This window comes from Phacochoerus africanus, chromosome 7 (assembly GCF_016906955.1).
Source record: "Phacochoerus africanus isolate WHEZ1 chromosome 7, ROS_Pafr_v1, whole genome shotgun sequence".
Lineage (NCBI taxonomy): Eukaryota > Metazoa > Chordata > Mammalia > Artiodactyla > Suidae > Phacochoerus > Phacochoerus africanus.
In genome coordinates, this window is record NC_062550.1 from 82,487,024 (window position 1) to 82,501,823 (window position 14,800).

The 14,800-nt window shown below is 42.6% G+C and overlaps 1 protein-coding gene across 1 annotated transcript; it reads left to right on the plus strand.

Moving 5' to 3' along the window:
- Nucleotides 1–13,486: 13,486 nt before the first annotated feature.
- Nucleotides 13,487–14,305, plus strand: LOC125130438 (testis-specific H1 histone). The gene has a single exon (XM_047785778.1). The coding sequence runs from the start codon at nucleotides 13,487–13,489 to the stop codon at nucleotides 14,303–14,305; it is 819 nt and encodes a 272-aa protein (XP_047641734.1).
- The last annotated feature ends 495 nt before the right edge of the window (nucleotides 14,306–14,800 follow it).

Genomic DNA, 14,800 nt, shown 5'->3' on the forward strand with positions numbered 1-14,800 from the left:
ATGGCTAGAAAAAAACTAGTGGATTAGGAAAAAGGAGCAGCTGTGTCTGAGAGTTTGTAAAGTGCCAGAATAGTTCTCAGCAAACTAGGCACTTTACCTGTAGTGTGGGCCTTTTCTTCTGGAACGTCATATTTTAAGATTCTGGTATATGAGATGAAGGAAACTGGATCCTCTTCTGGAAAATTAAGGCTTTTGGACACTAATCCTGAAACCTAACTTTTTTTCCCCCTAATCCTTAACATACTTTCTTCTCTCCTAAAGTTTGATAGAAGCCCTAGAGGTTTTTTACCCATTTAAAAAATAGTTAAAAATTAAATTATAACTTTATTCTTTTGATGGTTGAAGGAGGCAGCTTATAAGAAAGTGGGGCAGGAACTAGGAAGGGGAATGTTTCCCAAGCATCCAATAAGGGAAACTGGAAATGAGTGGCAAAGAAAGTGCATCTCCGTTTTCTCAAAATTTAGGAAAGGTGGAAACTGTTAGGCCAAGAGAAATCCAGTGTAAGAGGAAAAACTTGCCAGATATTTTAGCATAGTGAAAACTTTGGGTTAGTTTTAAGTTGGAGTTATCCCTTGAGGTGTTAGATTATTACATCTGTTGTTTTAGGAAAGCAGTCTAGTTGTTGAGGGACAAAACTACTTCTGGTGGTGGTGGGGGTATGGGTTGAACTGTGAGATTTGTTCCTAGCACTTGCTGTCATTTCGTGTCAGTTTATGCTAGATAAATGCTTCTCTAGGAGTTCCTGCCATGGTGCAGTGGATTAAGAAACACAGTGTAGTGGCTTGGATAATTGCGGAGGTACAGGTTCCATCCCTCACCAGGCACAGTGGGTTAAGGATCTGAAGTTGTCACAGCTGAGGCATCATTCACAGCTGTGGCTCAGTTTCAGTCCCTGGCCAGGGAACTTTCATGTGCCATGGGTGTGGCCATGGAATTAAAAAAAAAAAAAAAATGCTTTTCGGGAGTTCCTGTTGTGGCACAGTGGAAACGAAGCCGATTAGTATCCATGAGGATGCAGGTTTGATCCCTGGCCTAGCTTGGTGGGTCGGGGATCCAGCAGTGTCATGAGCTGTGGTATAGGTCACAGATATGCCTCAGATCCAACTTGCTGTGGTGTAGGCCAGCAGCTGTATCTCTGATTCGACTCCTAGCCTGGGAACTTCCATATGCCTCGGGTATGGCCCTAAAAAGCAAATAAATACATAAAAAATAATATGAATAGAATTCTATGTTTTTAATAGTATAAATTCTGAATCAATTTAAGTGCTTTGTAAAGTTAGCTCTTGAATCTGTTTATTTTGTGGCTGGCTTGCAGTTTATAATGTTGGTAAATAATCCAGATTTCTAGCCTCGGTCCACAGGTTTACATAGTGTATTTCTTTTAGAATTTGTAGAGAAGGCTGCACATCTTTTTAACATTTGTGTATATTAGTGTCAAAGGAGACTTTTTTGTATAATACTTAGCTGTAAAAATAATTTCAAAACTCTTACATTTATTGAGTTTGTTCCCACGAGACCAAGGGTGTGTGTGTGTGTGAGTGTGAAGCGGGGGGCAGGGCACAGAACTATGCATGAGCGTCTATGCTTCCAGCACATGCCTCATCATCTCATAATTTCACTTACAAAACACAAACTCAAAAATAAAATTAAGAATTTTAAGATGGCAGTCTCAGTATTAAACCTCAAGCATGGAGCCCTGTGTGACCGCACTAGTCACATGCCCGAGAAGCTAGTGCTGCTAATTACATTAGAGAAATTTTCTCCAGTGTAAAAGAGGAGGCGTACACATTCCTTACGGTATTCCTGTTGTGTCATCTATCTTGTGCAAAATAGAAGGCTCATTCACACTGATGACATTCAAAATTTTTTTTTTTTTTGTCTTTTTGCTATTTCTTGGGCCGCTCCCACGGCATATGGAGGCTCCCAGGCTAGGGGTCCAGTCGGAGCTGTAGCCACCGGCCTACACCAGAGCCACAGCAACGTGGGATCCGAGCCGCGTCTGCAGCCTACACCACAGCTCACGGCAAGGCCGGATCGTTAACCCGCTGAGCAAGGGCAGGGACCGAAACCCGCAACCTTATGGTTCCTAGTCGGATTCGTTAACCACTGCGCCACGATGGGAACTCCAACATTCAAAATTTTATTGTGATGTATCTATGGTTTCTTTATCCATTTGGATTTTACTGTACTTCTTGGATCTGTAAATTTATACTTTTCACCGAATTTGGGAAGTTTTCAACCATTGTTTTTTCAAATACGTATTTATATGTATGTATTTTTTTTTTTCTGCTTCAATCTCTTTCTCCTCTCCCTGTGGAACTTCTGTATAAATATGCCAATAAATTGGTCCTTTTGATATTGTCCTACAGGTCTCTATTCTTTTCACTCTGTTTTCCTTCTCTAATTTATATTGAACACAGGCATACCTAAGAGATACTTGAGGGTTCAGTTCCAGACCACCGCAATAAAGCAAATATCACATTAACATAAGTCAGGAGAGATTTTTGTTTCCTAGTGCATATAAAATTTATGTTTACACCGCACTGTAGTCTTATTAAGTGTGCAGTAGCATTGTACATGCCTTAATTATAAATGCCTTCGTAGTAACACCAGAGGTCACTGATCACAGATCACCATAGCTAATATAATTATGAAAAAGTTTGAGATTTTACAAGAATTACCAAAATGTGATACAGAGACTTGAAGGGAGCAAATGCTATTGCAAAAATGATGTCAGTAGACTTGCTTGACTTAGGGTTTCCACAAACTTAAATTTATAAGAAATGTACTGTGAAGTTCAAAAAAGTGAAGTGCAATAAAACAAAGTATGCCTGTACTTTTTATCTTCAAGGTGAGTGACTTCTGTCATCTCCATTCTGTTATGAGTCTCTCTAGTGAATTTTAAAATTTCTTTTATTGAAATTTTTCATTCTAAAATTTGTTTCTTTTGGAATTCCTCTTGTGGCTCCGTGGTAACGAACCTGGCTGGTATCAGTGAGGACTCAGATTCGATCCCTGGCCTTGCTTAGTGGGTTAAGGATCCAGCATTGCCTTGATCTGTGGTGTAGGTCACAGACGCAGCTGGGATCCAGCCTTGCTGTGGCTGTGGCATAGACTGGCAGCTACAGCTCTGATTCAACCCTTAGCCGGGGAAATTCCATATGCCCCAAGTGCATCCCTTAAAAAAAAAAAAAGTTTCTTTTTAAATAACTTTATTTTCTGAGACTGTCTATCTTTCCAGTCATTTCAGTAGCCCTAACTTCTTGGAGCATGGTTATAGCAGCTGTTTTAAAGTCCTGGATAATTCTGACATGGGTCATCTTGCAATGAGCATCTGTTGGTTGCCTTTTCTTTTGGGAATTGCTTAGCTTTTCCACTTAGTATGTTGAGTAATTTTGGATCCTATCCTGGACATTTTGAATATTATGAGACTCTGGGTCTTATTTAAATCTTCTGGAAAATATTGATTTATTTATTTTTCATCAGGCAGTTAACCTGGTTATGTTTTGATCGCATGTCTTAGCTTGTTTTCTGTGGGCCGTGGTTCAGCTTTTAATTTAGTTTTCAAAACTTTTGCATTGGTATTCTCTTCTTTTTGTGGATTTTTTTTTTTTTTTTTTTTGGCGCCTGTGCCTGTCACATGTGGAAGTTCCCTGGCCAGGGAATCGAATCCACACCACAGCAACTACTCAGGCTACTGCTGTGACAATGCTGGATCCTTAACCACAAGGGAATTCCTGGTCTTCTCTTCTTGTGCACCCCCTCAGCAGCCAGTATGAAACCAGGGGAGGGTAGTCTTCAGTGTAATGAGGTATTTATTTAGAGCTTTTGCCCTGCTGATTCCAGTCAGTTTCACAAATGTAGTTAGGAGGTGAGATCAAACTCCATACTCAAGTTTTAATGTTCTCTTTCTCCAGCTTCCTTGATCCTCTGCTTGCTTTCTGGCTCCCAGGACTTCCCGTTCCAGGTCTTCTGGCTAGAAAACCAGGATATTACCTTCCTTTCACTGTTGCCAGGGTTCTGCTATGCAGAATCTGCCACTCCCACGCAGTGGAGCAAGAGTGATTCTACCTCTTTACTGGCACTTGCCAGCTGTGGAGTAGTAGGAGGAAACAGGGCTTTGCCCTTCACAGACCACCTTACTGCTGATGGGGAGAGAGAGGGACCTGGTTTCTTTGCTGATACCTCTTTGGTGTAGATCAGGGAGAGTCTGTAGAGCTCTGACCACACTCCCTGCTGGTGGGGGAGAGAAGGAGTGCTGCTTGCTTGCTCATAATTAACTGGAATAGGATGGGTGAAAATCAGTCGAATTCCATCCCAGGGTCCTCCCTCTCCCATTTCCCAGTCCCTGCAGCTAGAGAGTAGATTTTTCTTGTTTTTGTTTTGTTTTGTTTTTCCTGTCTGGGTAATTGGCAGTTCAGGTTTTCAGGCTGCTCTAGTGTCCAGGGTGGGATACATATCAGACAAAACAGAAAACCCAAGCAACTTACAGCTACATTGTCTCTTAAGTCCTGAGATCCTGAATATCATCTTTCTGCTTTTATGTACTTTTCAGAGTCTTCTGGTAGTTGTTTTATGTGTTGTAGTCCAAGATTTTTAGTTGTAGGAAAGGTTGAGTGGAGAGTGATTAATCAGTCTTTTTTGGAAATAGACATCTCATATCCCTGTGTTGTTATTAAAAAATAACCTTTTTTGGAGTTCCCGTCGTGGCGCAGTGGTTAACGAATCCGACTAGGAACCATGAGGTTGCGGGTTCGGTCCCTGCCCTTGCTCAGTGGGTTAACGATCCGGCGTTGCCATGAGCTGTGGTGTAGGTCGCAGACGCGGCTCGGATCCCTTGTTGCTGTGGCTCTGGCGTAGGCCGGTGGCTACAGCTCCGATTCAACCCCTAGCCTGGGAACCTCCATATGCCGCGGGAGCGGCCCAAGAAATAGCAACAACAACAACAACAAAAAAGACAAAAGACAAAAAAAAAATAAAAAATAACCTTTTGTTACTTTATTACTTCGATAAGTCAGAAATTATAACTTTTTTGTATTTTTAGTATGATTGAGGGTAGAGCTTGTTTTTCATATGTTACAACAAAAAAGACAAAAGACAAAAAAAAACTTGTTACTTTATTACTTCGATAGGTCAAAAATTATAACTTTTTTGTATTTTTAGTATGATTGAGGGTAGAGCTTGTTTTTCATATGTTAACCATTGTTTTCACTTACACATTGCTTAATTTTGTGATTTACTCTTAATTTTGGAGTAACCCCTGGGCTTTAAAAAAAAAGATGTTTTCTTTGGTTTGCTTTTTTTACTTTTAATTTTTTAATGTACAAAATTTAAAGATTTTTATATAATCATCTCTTAGAAATTTTCTCTGTGATTCATTGCTTTTATCCTTAGAAAATATTTCTTTTTCCTAAAGTCAGATAAATACTCATATAAATATTTCCCTGCTTTCATTTTTTATGTTTAACTCATTGATCCATCTTAAATTTGTTACTATGTGGTCAAACACGAATATTCTGTTTAAGAAATTTACAGTTTTTAACTATTATATCCTATATATTTCTCATTAAAAGTTACTCCTAACTTGTTAAAAATTAGGTCTAATGACAAACACATAAAATCTCCAAGGTCTCTGTTAAAAATATAAAGTAATTTTGAGTATTGGACTTTATTTTAAAGGTAGAAATTTGTTTTTCAAGTTGAATGTAGTGAACAGCCCATTGTTGCAAAATTCCTCTGTTAAGAAAGTTCTTTTTCAGTCTGGTCCAGTCAGGAGACACAGTAATTTAAACAGAAAATTAATATAAAGAATTTTATTTTATTTTTTGTCTTTTTTTAGGCCTGCACCCATGGCCTGTGGAAGTTCCTAGGCTAGGGGTCAAATCAGAGCTGTTGCCACCGGCCTACACCACAGGCACAGCAATGCCAGATCCAAGCCGTGTCTGCCACCTACACCACAGCTCATGGCAATGCCGGATCCTCAACCCACTGAGCGAGGCCAGGGATCGAACCTGCAACCTCATGGTTCCTAGTCAGATTTGTTTCTGTTGTGCCATCATGGGAACTCCCAATATAAAGAATTTTAAAGCAGTTATAGGAGAGTAACAAGGAAGGACAAATTTGGCATAGGGGTTCAGCTCATGCAGCCTTTTCCTGTTTGCCAGCAGCTGGGGACATTTTTGGGACAGAAAGCAATCAGCCCAAGCAGGAGGGACCTGACAGGAAGGTGGTGGGATGGTGTGCAGTTCACTCTCTGCCTCAGTAATGCCCAGATCCCAACATGCCTTTCTTTCCTCCCCAAGAGCCAAGTCATATCAATTTGGGCAATTGGCTGAAGGTGAGGTAACTTACAAGTTGTTGACTCCTGGACTGAGATTCCACAATTTGGTGCCTGGCAGTTGTCACCTGTGGAACATGTAGGTGGCAACCGGCACAGGTCTTAGAGAGTAGTGAGGCATGGCCTGAGGTGAGGGAGGCATATGCAGAGAGTGGAGGGTGAAATAGAGGTGGGGACATTCTGTCATGATCTTTGTAGCTTAAAGTGCTAGTCCACTTGGGTGGTGCCCACAAGCCATGTAGAAACAGGCAGCAGGCTGGATTTGGCCTACGGGCCCCAGTTTTCCCACATCTGCCCCAGAAACCTGGTGAAGGGGAGGGCAGAGACAACCAGAACCATAGAGGAAAACCCTTCGCTCCTGTCTTGTCTCTCCAGTGCCCTCTACTGACAAAGCTTAACATCATGCCAGCTGGAAAAAGAAAAACATTTGGAAGGTCCAGGTCCATTTTCACGTATCTGGCAAGAAAGGGTGAATTGGGCGATGAGAGGCGATAAACTGGTAACTGGCATAGCCAGTGTGGTAGAAGTTATAGTGGGAAAAGGAGGATATGAATTGCTTTCTCAAAGTTTTGTTTGGTGAGATGATACAAGAAAAGAGATAATGTGGCAATTTCTCTTCTCTAGATGGAAGTGGAAAAATAGGGATCCTTGTTGGGTTTACTTGTGAAGTACAGAGAATTCTCATTCTGAATTTTTCCTTAGGTATACCATTTACCTCTTCATCTGTACATGTGAATAATATTATTACACATTTCAGTGTTGTTGAAAGAATTGGTAATAATTTACAACTAATTATAATGCCTGGTTCATAGGCCTTCAATAAATAGTAGCTTTTCTTCTCTCGGTAGATCAAAGGCTGACAAATCCATGGGAAAAGAGTTGGGTTAAATTTTTTAAAAAATACATATGATTTTCCCAGGAAATGGAGGATTAAGTGTTTTTTGAATTGAAATATTTGAAACTGGAATTTTATGGGGGAAGTTATACAGTATAACACTAGAATGTATATTGGGAATGCAACTAAGGCTTCCTTTTGGCTCTATTCTTTAGCATGGACATTTATTCACATGGTTACCGAATTTGGTGGTGAACAATTTTTAATAAGTGAATTGAGATGTTGTAGAATTTTAGGTGTTTTAGAGATTAGGACAGAAACAAGATTCTCTGGGGAGTTCCCGTCGTGGCGCAGCGAAAAGGAATCCAACTAGGAACCATGAGGTTGCGGGTTTCAAGGATCTAACATTACTGTGAGCTATGGTGTAGGTCGCCGATGAGGCTCAGGTCTGGTGTGGCTGTGGCTGTGGCTGTAGCCGACAGCTACAGCTCCGATTATACCCCTAGCCTCCATATGCCGTGGGTTTGGCCCTAAAAAGCCAAAATATAAAATAAAATAAAATAAAGCCACAAGATTCTCTGCGGTAGGATTAGTATATCAAATTAGGCATGTAGGTCTGGGATGTTTTAGTTCTCAGACTACAAGCGTTAAATATATATGGTAAATGATTGCTACTTTTCAGTTTCCTATGTTTCTGCTTTGTCTTCGTTTGTACAGTATTCTGGGAATTTGAAAAGTGGTGGATGACTGGAATTTACTATAACATAATTGAATGATGCCCAGAATGTAGTGTTATCAGGGGGCTGCAGTTTGTGTCTGGGGATTTCCCAAGCCTCATGTTAAAAGTATAAATCCTCAGAGAAAAGGGTTTTCAGCTTGAGATTTAACTGACTGTAGTAGAATGGCTCTTAGAGGTCCCATATTTTAGACCCAAGGAAAATTTAACTATTAATAAGCCTTGGATGACAGGATTAGTGTATGTAGCATACCTTTGTTTGCGTTAGGATTTTAGTGCTACCAAAGCTTTACAGTGTGTTTTGAGCTTCTTGAGAAGTGTCCAGAAGACCAGATCTTCATATATGTAGGCTAATTGCTGAGAGATTTGCCTGGTCCTCTAGTAAGATCATCTGGATCTAGATTTTCTGTACTCCTAAAAAATTGTACTGAGGATTAAAAGGGAGAATACCCAATTGCCAAACTGTTCCATGCTAATAAGGTCTGTCTGTCTGTCCGTCCACCCCTCCTCCTTTCCTTCCTTCCCTCCATCCTTCCTCTGCATTTGGGGCATATGGAAGTTCCCAGGCTAGGGGCTGAATTGGAGCTGCAGCCGCTGACCTATGCCACAGCAAGGCCAGATCTGAGCCTCCTCTGTGACCTACACCACAGCTCACGGCAATGCCAGATCCTCAACCCACTGAGTGAGGCCAGGGATTGAACCCAAATTCTCTTGGATATTAATCAGGTTCATTACCACTGAGCCACAAGGGGAACTCTAGGAATTTTGATATTTTACTTTTGTATTCCTTTGTGTGGTATCACACACAAAGCCATGAGTAGACTGGTGGGCTTATTTGCTCAGATGACTGTTGTGGGGTCATTTGCAGTAAAGTGGAAGACATGATAGTAATTCAGGAGAGGAAAGGGGTTTTAGAATATAAAACAAAAATGAGAGGGAAAGTTACTTGTGGGGGAAAAAAGACCTGGCAGTTTAAGGTCGGTGGGGGAGTTTGTTAAACAGGTTTTTGTCATTCTGTTTGGAGAGAAATAGATTGAATCAATGCAAGGATAATTGGGTCAGAAAAACATAGTCCCTGAGAACCCCAGGCCTGTGGATCAGGGGGGGGCAGTGAGATATAGTTGAAGTTAGATTGAGTGTAGTTGAGGTTAGTTAGTTCACAGTGTGCTACTAAATTGTTTGCTGTGCTCTAGGATGGAGTTATCCTTGGTGAAGTTAGAGCTGAACTGTTTAACTCTTTATGAGGGAGTGAGATTGATAAAGCCTCTGTTGTTCTTTGAATTTAGTGTAGTAATTAAAGGGTTCTTATTGTGTAAATCAAGTTCCTCTAGACACCTCATAGGCATGAGCACCCTAGGGGAAGACTCTTGTCACTAACTGAGAACAAAACAATCTTGCTCTTGAAACAAGAAGGATTTAGGCTAGATATTATTCCCAGGTATCCTTTTTCCTCCCTTCCTCCACTCCTCCTCCAACCCCCAGGACTTCCAGAAATTAAGATCTATTGCTCTTTCTCACAGCAGGTAGTGCTCTTCTCTCTGGGTGCTAACTTCTAGTTTATAGTCATAGACCATTACAATTGGAAAGGATAGTTCAGTCTTTCTGGAGCTGGGTTTGGTGTTACCTGATTAGAGTTATGATGTTGGTTTGTACTTACTCTTTTCCTAAAGAAATCATTTTTTGAAGTATCTTTCCCATTTGGGGTGTCAGAAGAAGAGGGCTAGCAAGTAGATTTATTTATTTATGAAAAATATCTGTCTGGCTTTCTTGTCCTCTGAGCCAGCTGAGTGGTGGTGGAGCATTTGTTTCCTAATCTTTCTTTTCTTTCTTTCTTTCTTTCTTCTTCTTTTTTTTTTTGTTTTTGTTATTCCTCTATTACTCACAGCATATTTATACAGAAATCTAAATGAAATGAATGTTTACACATAAATAAAAGTGTTTGTTCTTGGGAGTTCCCATTGTGGTGCAGCGGAAATGAGTCTGACTAGTATCCATGAGGATATGGGTTTGACCCCTGGCCTTGCTCAGTGGGTTGGGGATCTGGCATTGCCATGAGCGGTGGTGTAGGTCGTAGATGTGGCTCAGATCCTGAGTTGCTGCTGTGGCTGTGGCTTAGGCTACCAGCTATAGCTCTGATTTGACCCCTAGCCTGGGAACTTCCATATGCTGCATGTGTGGCCCTAAAAAAGCAAAGCAAAAAAAATTCTTTTTTTTTTTTTTTTGCCATAGGTGTTTTTGATTTTTTTTCATGTATTTCTTTTTCTTTGATTATAGCCTCTCCCAAAGATTTATAATTGGCCTCCTTTTGTTCTCCATTGGCTGTGGGGTGAGAACACTGAACCCTAACCACTTGATGTAGGTCCTCAGTACCTGTCCCTTTGGGGAAAGAATTCAGCAAAGAGCCTGAGAGTAGTGAGGCAAATAAAGTGTTTATCAGGAGAGGAGAGAGAGAGGATAGGTGTGGAGAAAGCACGGGGTGGGTGGCAGGGGGAGGTGTACAGAGAGAGTCAGAGAGACAGAGCAAGAGAAGAAGAGAGCAACACAAGCTTTGGGGGTGGTTTAAATCACTCACATGGGGGCAGTCCTTCAGGCTTCCTCTGGCCAATCATCTTCAGGTTTCGTCTGGCCTTGAGCCCACTTTGGCCTGACTCAGGGCCCTCCCCTGTGTGCAGGTACATTTTTTTTAGCTAAGATGGATTCTACCGCCAGGGTTTCTGGGGAGCTGACAGGATGTACTGTGGTCTGCTGCCCCTCCCTTCTCGAACACCGAGGAAACTTTCTGTGGGTGTTTAGTTCAGGAGGGCTCCTTGACCTCAAGAATGGGAAATTGGTATTCTCTATCTTTTATTCAAGCAGGATGCAGGTCCTCCTTGCTTCTGCCATAATCTTTATCTTGAAGTTATCTGTCCACCAGGAACTGTAGTTGCTCAGCCTGAGACCCATCTATCTCCTGCTTCACTTTCTGATTCACAGTAAACACAGTTGTTGATTTGGTTCTTGTCTTTTGCGATGACACCATTGTGTGTAGCCAACCTGTTTTTACCTGAAGTCAGCTGATTTGAAGGTCAGACTTCATTTACTTTCCTCCTATTCTCAAAGCAAACACTTTTGTCTCTCTTTCTCCTCTGGTGGGTGCGCCATCCTTTGGCCACTGGCCTAGGCAACCAGGAAAAATAGCCAGCCTAAGAAACTACAGAAATGGGAGAAATCCAGTACCATGTGGTTCTGCCTCTCCATCTAGCAATTCTTCCTTGGTATACTGTCCCTATGCTGATGTTTTAGCCCCTGCCCTTGGAGATCCTCAGCATCCCAGTACTCTGCCCTGATTGAAAGACCAGGAGAAGGTATAGTGAGTGCTTGTAGATAGTCTTGATTCTGAGCTGTTAGTATAAACTTCCCTCTGCTCTATAATGGAGATATATAAGTGGGTGTGGAGGATTAACCTTGGAGGAAAGGAAACCTACCATTGTAGTTAAGAACTCAGGCTGTAGAATTAAGTAAACGTAGATTTGAATACAAACTACCACTTACTGCTGTGTGACCATGTCATCATTATGATATCTGTACTTAACTCACCTTTTCAGTCTCATCTCTTGCCACTTCCCTTCTTATTATCATTGTCTACTCTCCTCCATCTCCCAACATTTGTGTTTTAACCAGGAACTACCTGGTAGTTTGTTGGAAAGGTAAAACCTCTAGACCCATCCCAGATTTAATGTACTGGAATCTGTACTTTATGAAATGCACATTGAAGTTTAAGAAGCACTGGTCTGGGAGTTCCCGTCGTGGCTCAGTGGTTAATGAATCCAACTAGGAACCATGAGGTTGCGGGTTCGATCCCTGGCCTTGCTTAGTGGGTTAAGGATCCGGTGTTGCCGTGAGCTGTGGTGTAGATTGCAGACGCGGCTTGGATCCCGCGTTTGCTGTGGCTCTGGTGTAGGCCGGTGGCTACAGCTCCAATTCGACCCCTAGCCTGGGAACCTCCATATGCTGCAGAAGCGGCCCAAGAAAATGGCAAAAAGACAAAAAGATGAAAAAAAAGAAACAGCACTGGTCTAAGCAGTGCTTCCTAGAACTTTGATTCCTGGAAGAATCAAAGTTTGACTTTGACTGCTGATTATATGTTAATGTCCTCTGCAAAGAGTAGGATATCCTTTGCAATTTGAGATATTCTTTGAATAATTCTTTGAATTATTTCCAACTAAACTGTGTACAAAATTAGAGGTCTTTGAGTAGTTAGCTTCCTTGGTTGCCTTCACTTCCAGCCCTTTGAAATTCACCCTGCTCTTTTCTCCTGATTTTCTGGGAGTTTCCTTCTGAAAGTCTTCTCACCAGGGAGGAGCTTAAGCAGACTCAATCAAATGTCTGCAGTATATAATGAATAGTATTAGGTACAGCCTGGGGCATAGAAATTCAAAGACTATCTGGCTCTCAGGGACTTTTTTATTTAGTTGGAAGATATAAATGTTCAGAGTAAAATAACTTTATGCTTTTTATGACTTATATTTGAGTAACCCTTTGTCATCTCCCATCACCTCTTTTGACCCTTTGTAATAACTCTGTGATGATGGTAGGTCGGGATTATTAAGCATTTTTTTTTAGATAAAGAAATCAGAATCAGAAATATTAAAGGATTATTAATGTCATATGGCTGTTAAAGAGCTAGGATACATATCCATATCTTCCAGGTCCAGGTTTCTTTCTTTTTTTTAAAAAAATACTGTGCCTCATTGTACCCTCTAATACACATTAATTCAAAATAAAAAGGACTACAGGATTGTAGAAGTAATTGTGGTAGTTAAGAGAAATCCTTAGAGTCTGAAGAGTCTTCAGTGAAGGAAGCATTTAGCAGGACTTTGAAAGATGAGCAGGATTTATCTGGACAGAGGGGATGGGCACTTCTAGAAGACAAGAAGCAAAGAAAGACAAAGTCTGTTCAAAGAGTAACTATTAGACCAGTGTTCTTAGGCTATTTGGAATCTGGATTGCTCCAATCCAGTTGAATGAGGCATCTGAATTTCCCAGGTGTGGCAATTATGTTCAGGATAGAGGGACCACAGTGGTTTTTTTACTTTATTTGATACTCTTGCACAAAATCCACCATGCAGAGAATCAGAGAGAATGATTGCCTTTATCTATCTTGCAGGACCTAGAAGGGGGAGTTTTGCTTCCTAGAATACAGTATCTACTTTTAAGGGCGTGGCATTACTTGTGGATGGTTGGGAGCAGTTTCTCTCACTTTGGAGGAATGTGGGTGGAGGGTGGGCAGGACCACAGAAAAACAGTCACCTTCAGAAAGCATTTGAGAAGAGCAAGGGGAAGTGTGAACAAAAGAGCAGATTTAGAAAGGTGATTCTTAGGTGTGCGGAGGCTCTGAAAATCCGGATTGGTTTAGACCTAGAAGGAAGTGGAGTCTGATTGGTTATTAAAAGTAAGAGGGCCCCTACCTGGGTGGGATCCGCAGCCCTCTTACTGGGACCTGCCTTTGTGACGTGGCCCAGGGGCCCTCAGCCTTATTAGCTCGCACCTTGGTGAGTGAGGTCTAAAGCCAGAGCCCCGCAGAAGCGGGAGCTGGGCCATGGCTGAGGGGGCCGAGCCCATGCACAAATCCCAAGGTGCTGAAGTTAAAACACAGCAGACCACAGAAAAATGCCTTGGGGGGCAGCTGAGGCGGAGCCGCCGCTCTGTGCTCAAAGTGTCCCAGCTGTTGTTACGAGCCATCACTGCGCACAAAGGCCTGACTCTGGCAACTCTCAAGAAGGAGCTTGGGAATGCCGGCTACGAAGTGCGCAGGAGGTGTGGCCGCCACTCAGGCGAAGCCTCCAAGTCCGATGTGAAGGGCACCCTCCTTCGAGTTAGCGGCAGCGACGTCGCCGGCTACTTTAGGGTCTGGAAGATTCCAAAGCCCAAGAGAAAGCCAGGACGCCCGAGGTTGGAGGAGGGCCTGCGCGCTCCGAGGAGGACCCCTGTCGGAACACGCAACCCACGCAGGCGCTGCTGCGGGCGTCGCAGGGCTGCCAAGAAGGCCAGGGAAGTGTGGAGACGGTGCTGGAGGGCAGACTCGAGGATGAGGAGGGTAAGGCCCAGGGTCAAGGACTCGGTGAATTACAGAGCCAGGGAGGACTGCAAAGCCAAGGCAGTGGACGAGGGGAGACGACGGACCAAGAAGGAAGACATCAGGCCTAGGACCCGAGAGGAGAAGAGGCCAAGCTCGAAGCCCAGGGAAGAGAAGAAGCAGGAGCCAGAGAAGCCGGTAAAACGGACCATCCAGAAGTCATCCTCAGTTAAAACTGACCGGACCTCGAATGTGCAGGGGAAGAGCCATGACTCAAGGCCAGCTCGCACAAAGAATTCCATTAAATCTGAAGGGCCTCGGAATGCAGCCGGGAATCCATAGTGTGGGAGCAACTTCCCTTCCTCCAGGCACAGATGCCTTTCCCCAGAGGCCCCATTGAGAGCAGTGCCACACTCATTGAAATGGAAAAGCTATTCACAAGACCTTTCCACCACATGGTGTCTCTTTTCTCTTTGCCGCCCTGGAAGGGAAAGGGTGGGTGTTGAGACCTGTAGCAGAAGCATGTAGAGTGAAGAGAGCAAAAGGAGTTAGGATTCAGTTCCTGCTGCAGGAGCCAGGAAAATGCCTTTCAGAAGGAAAGAAACAGGTAGAAGAAAACCAGCAAATTAATGGGATTAGATGAAGTGTTAAATTAGTGTTAGACACCTTCGCGAATCCAGGTTAAGCTTTGGGGAGAAGAGCATGTAAGGAGAGAAATGAGAGCATTACTGGGGCGAGAGAAGAATTGACAATCTTTAGGTTGAGTGGTCTCACTCATCCAAAGTGTTCTTACCAGAAATTCTTTTTAGGAAAAAGACCCTTCACCCAAAATTGATT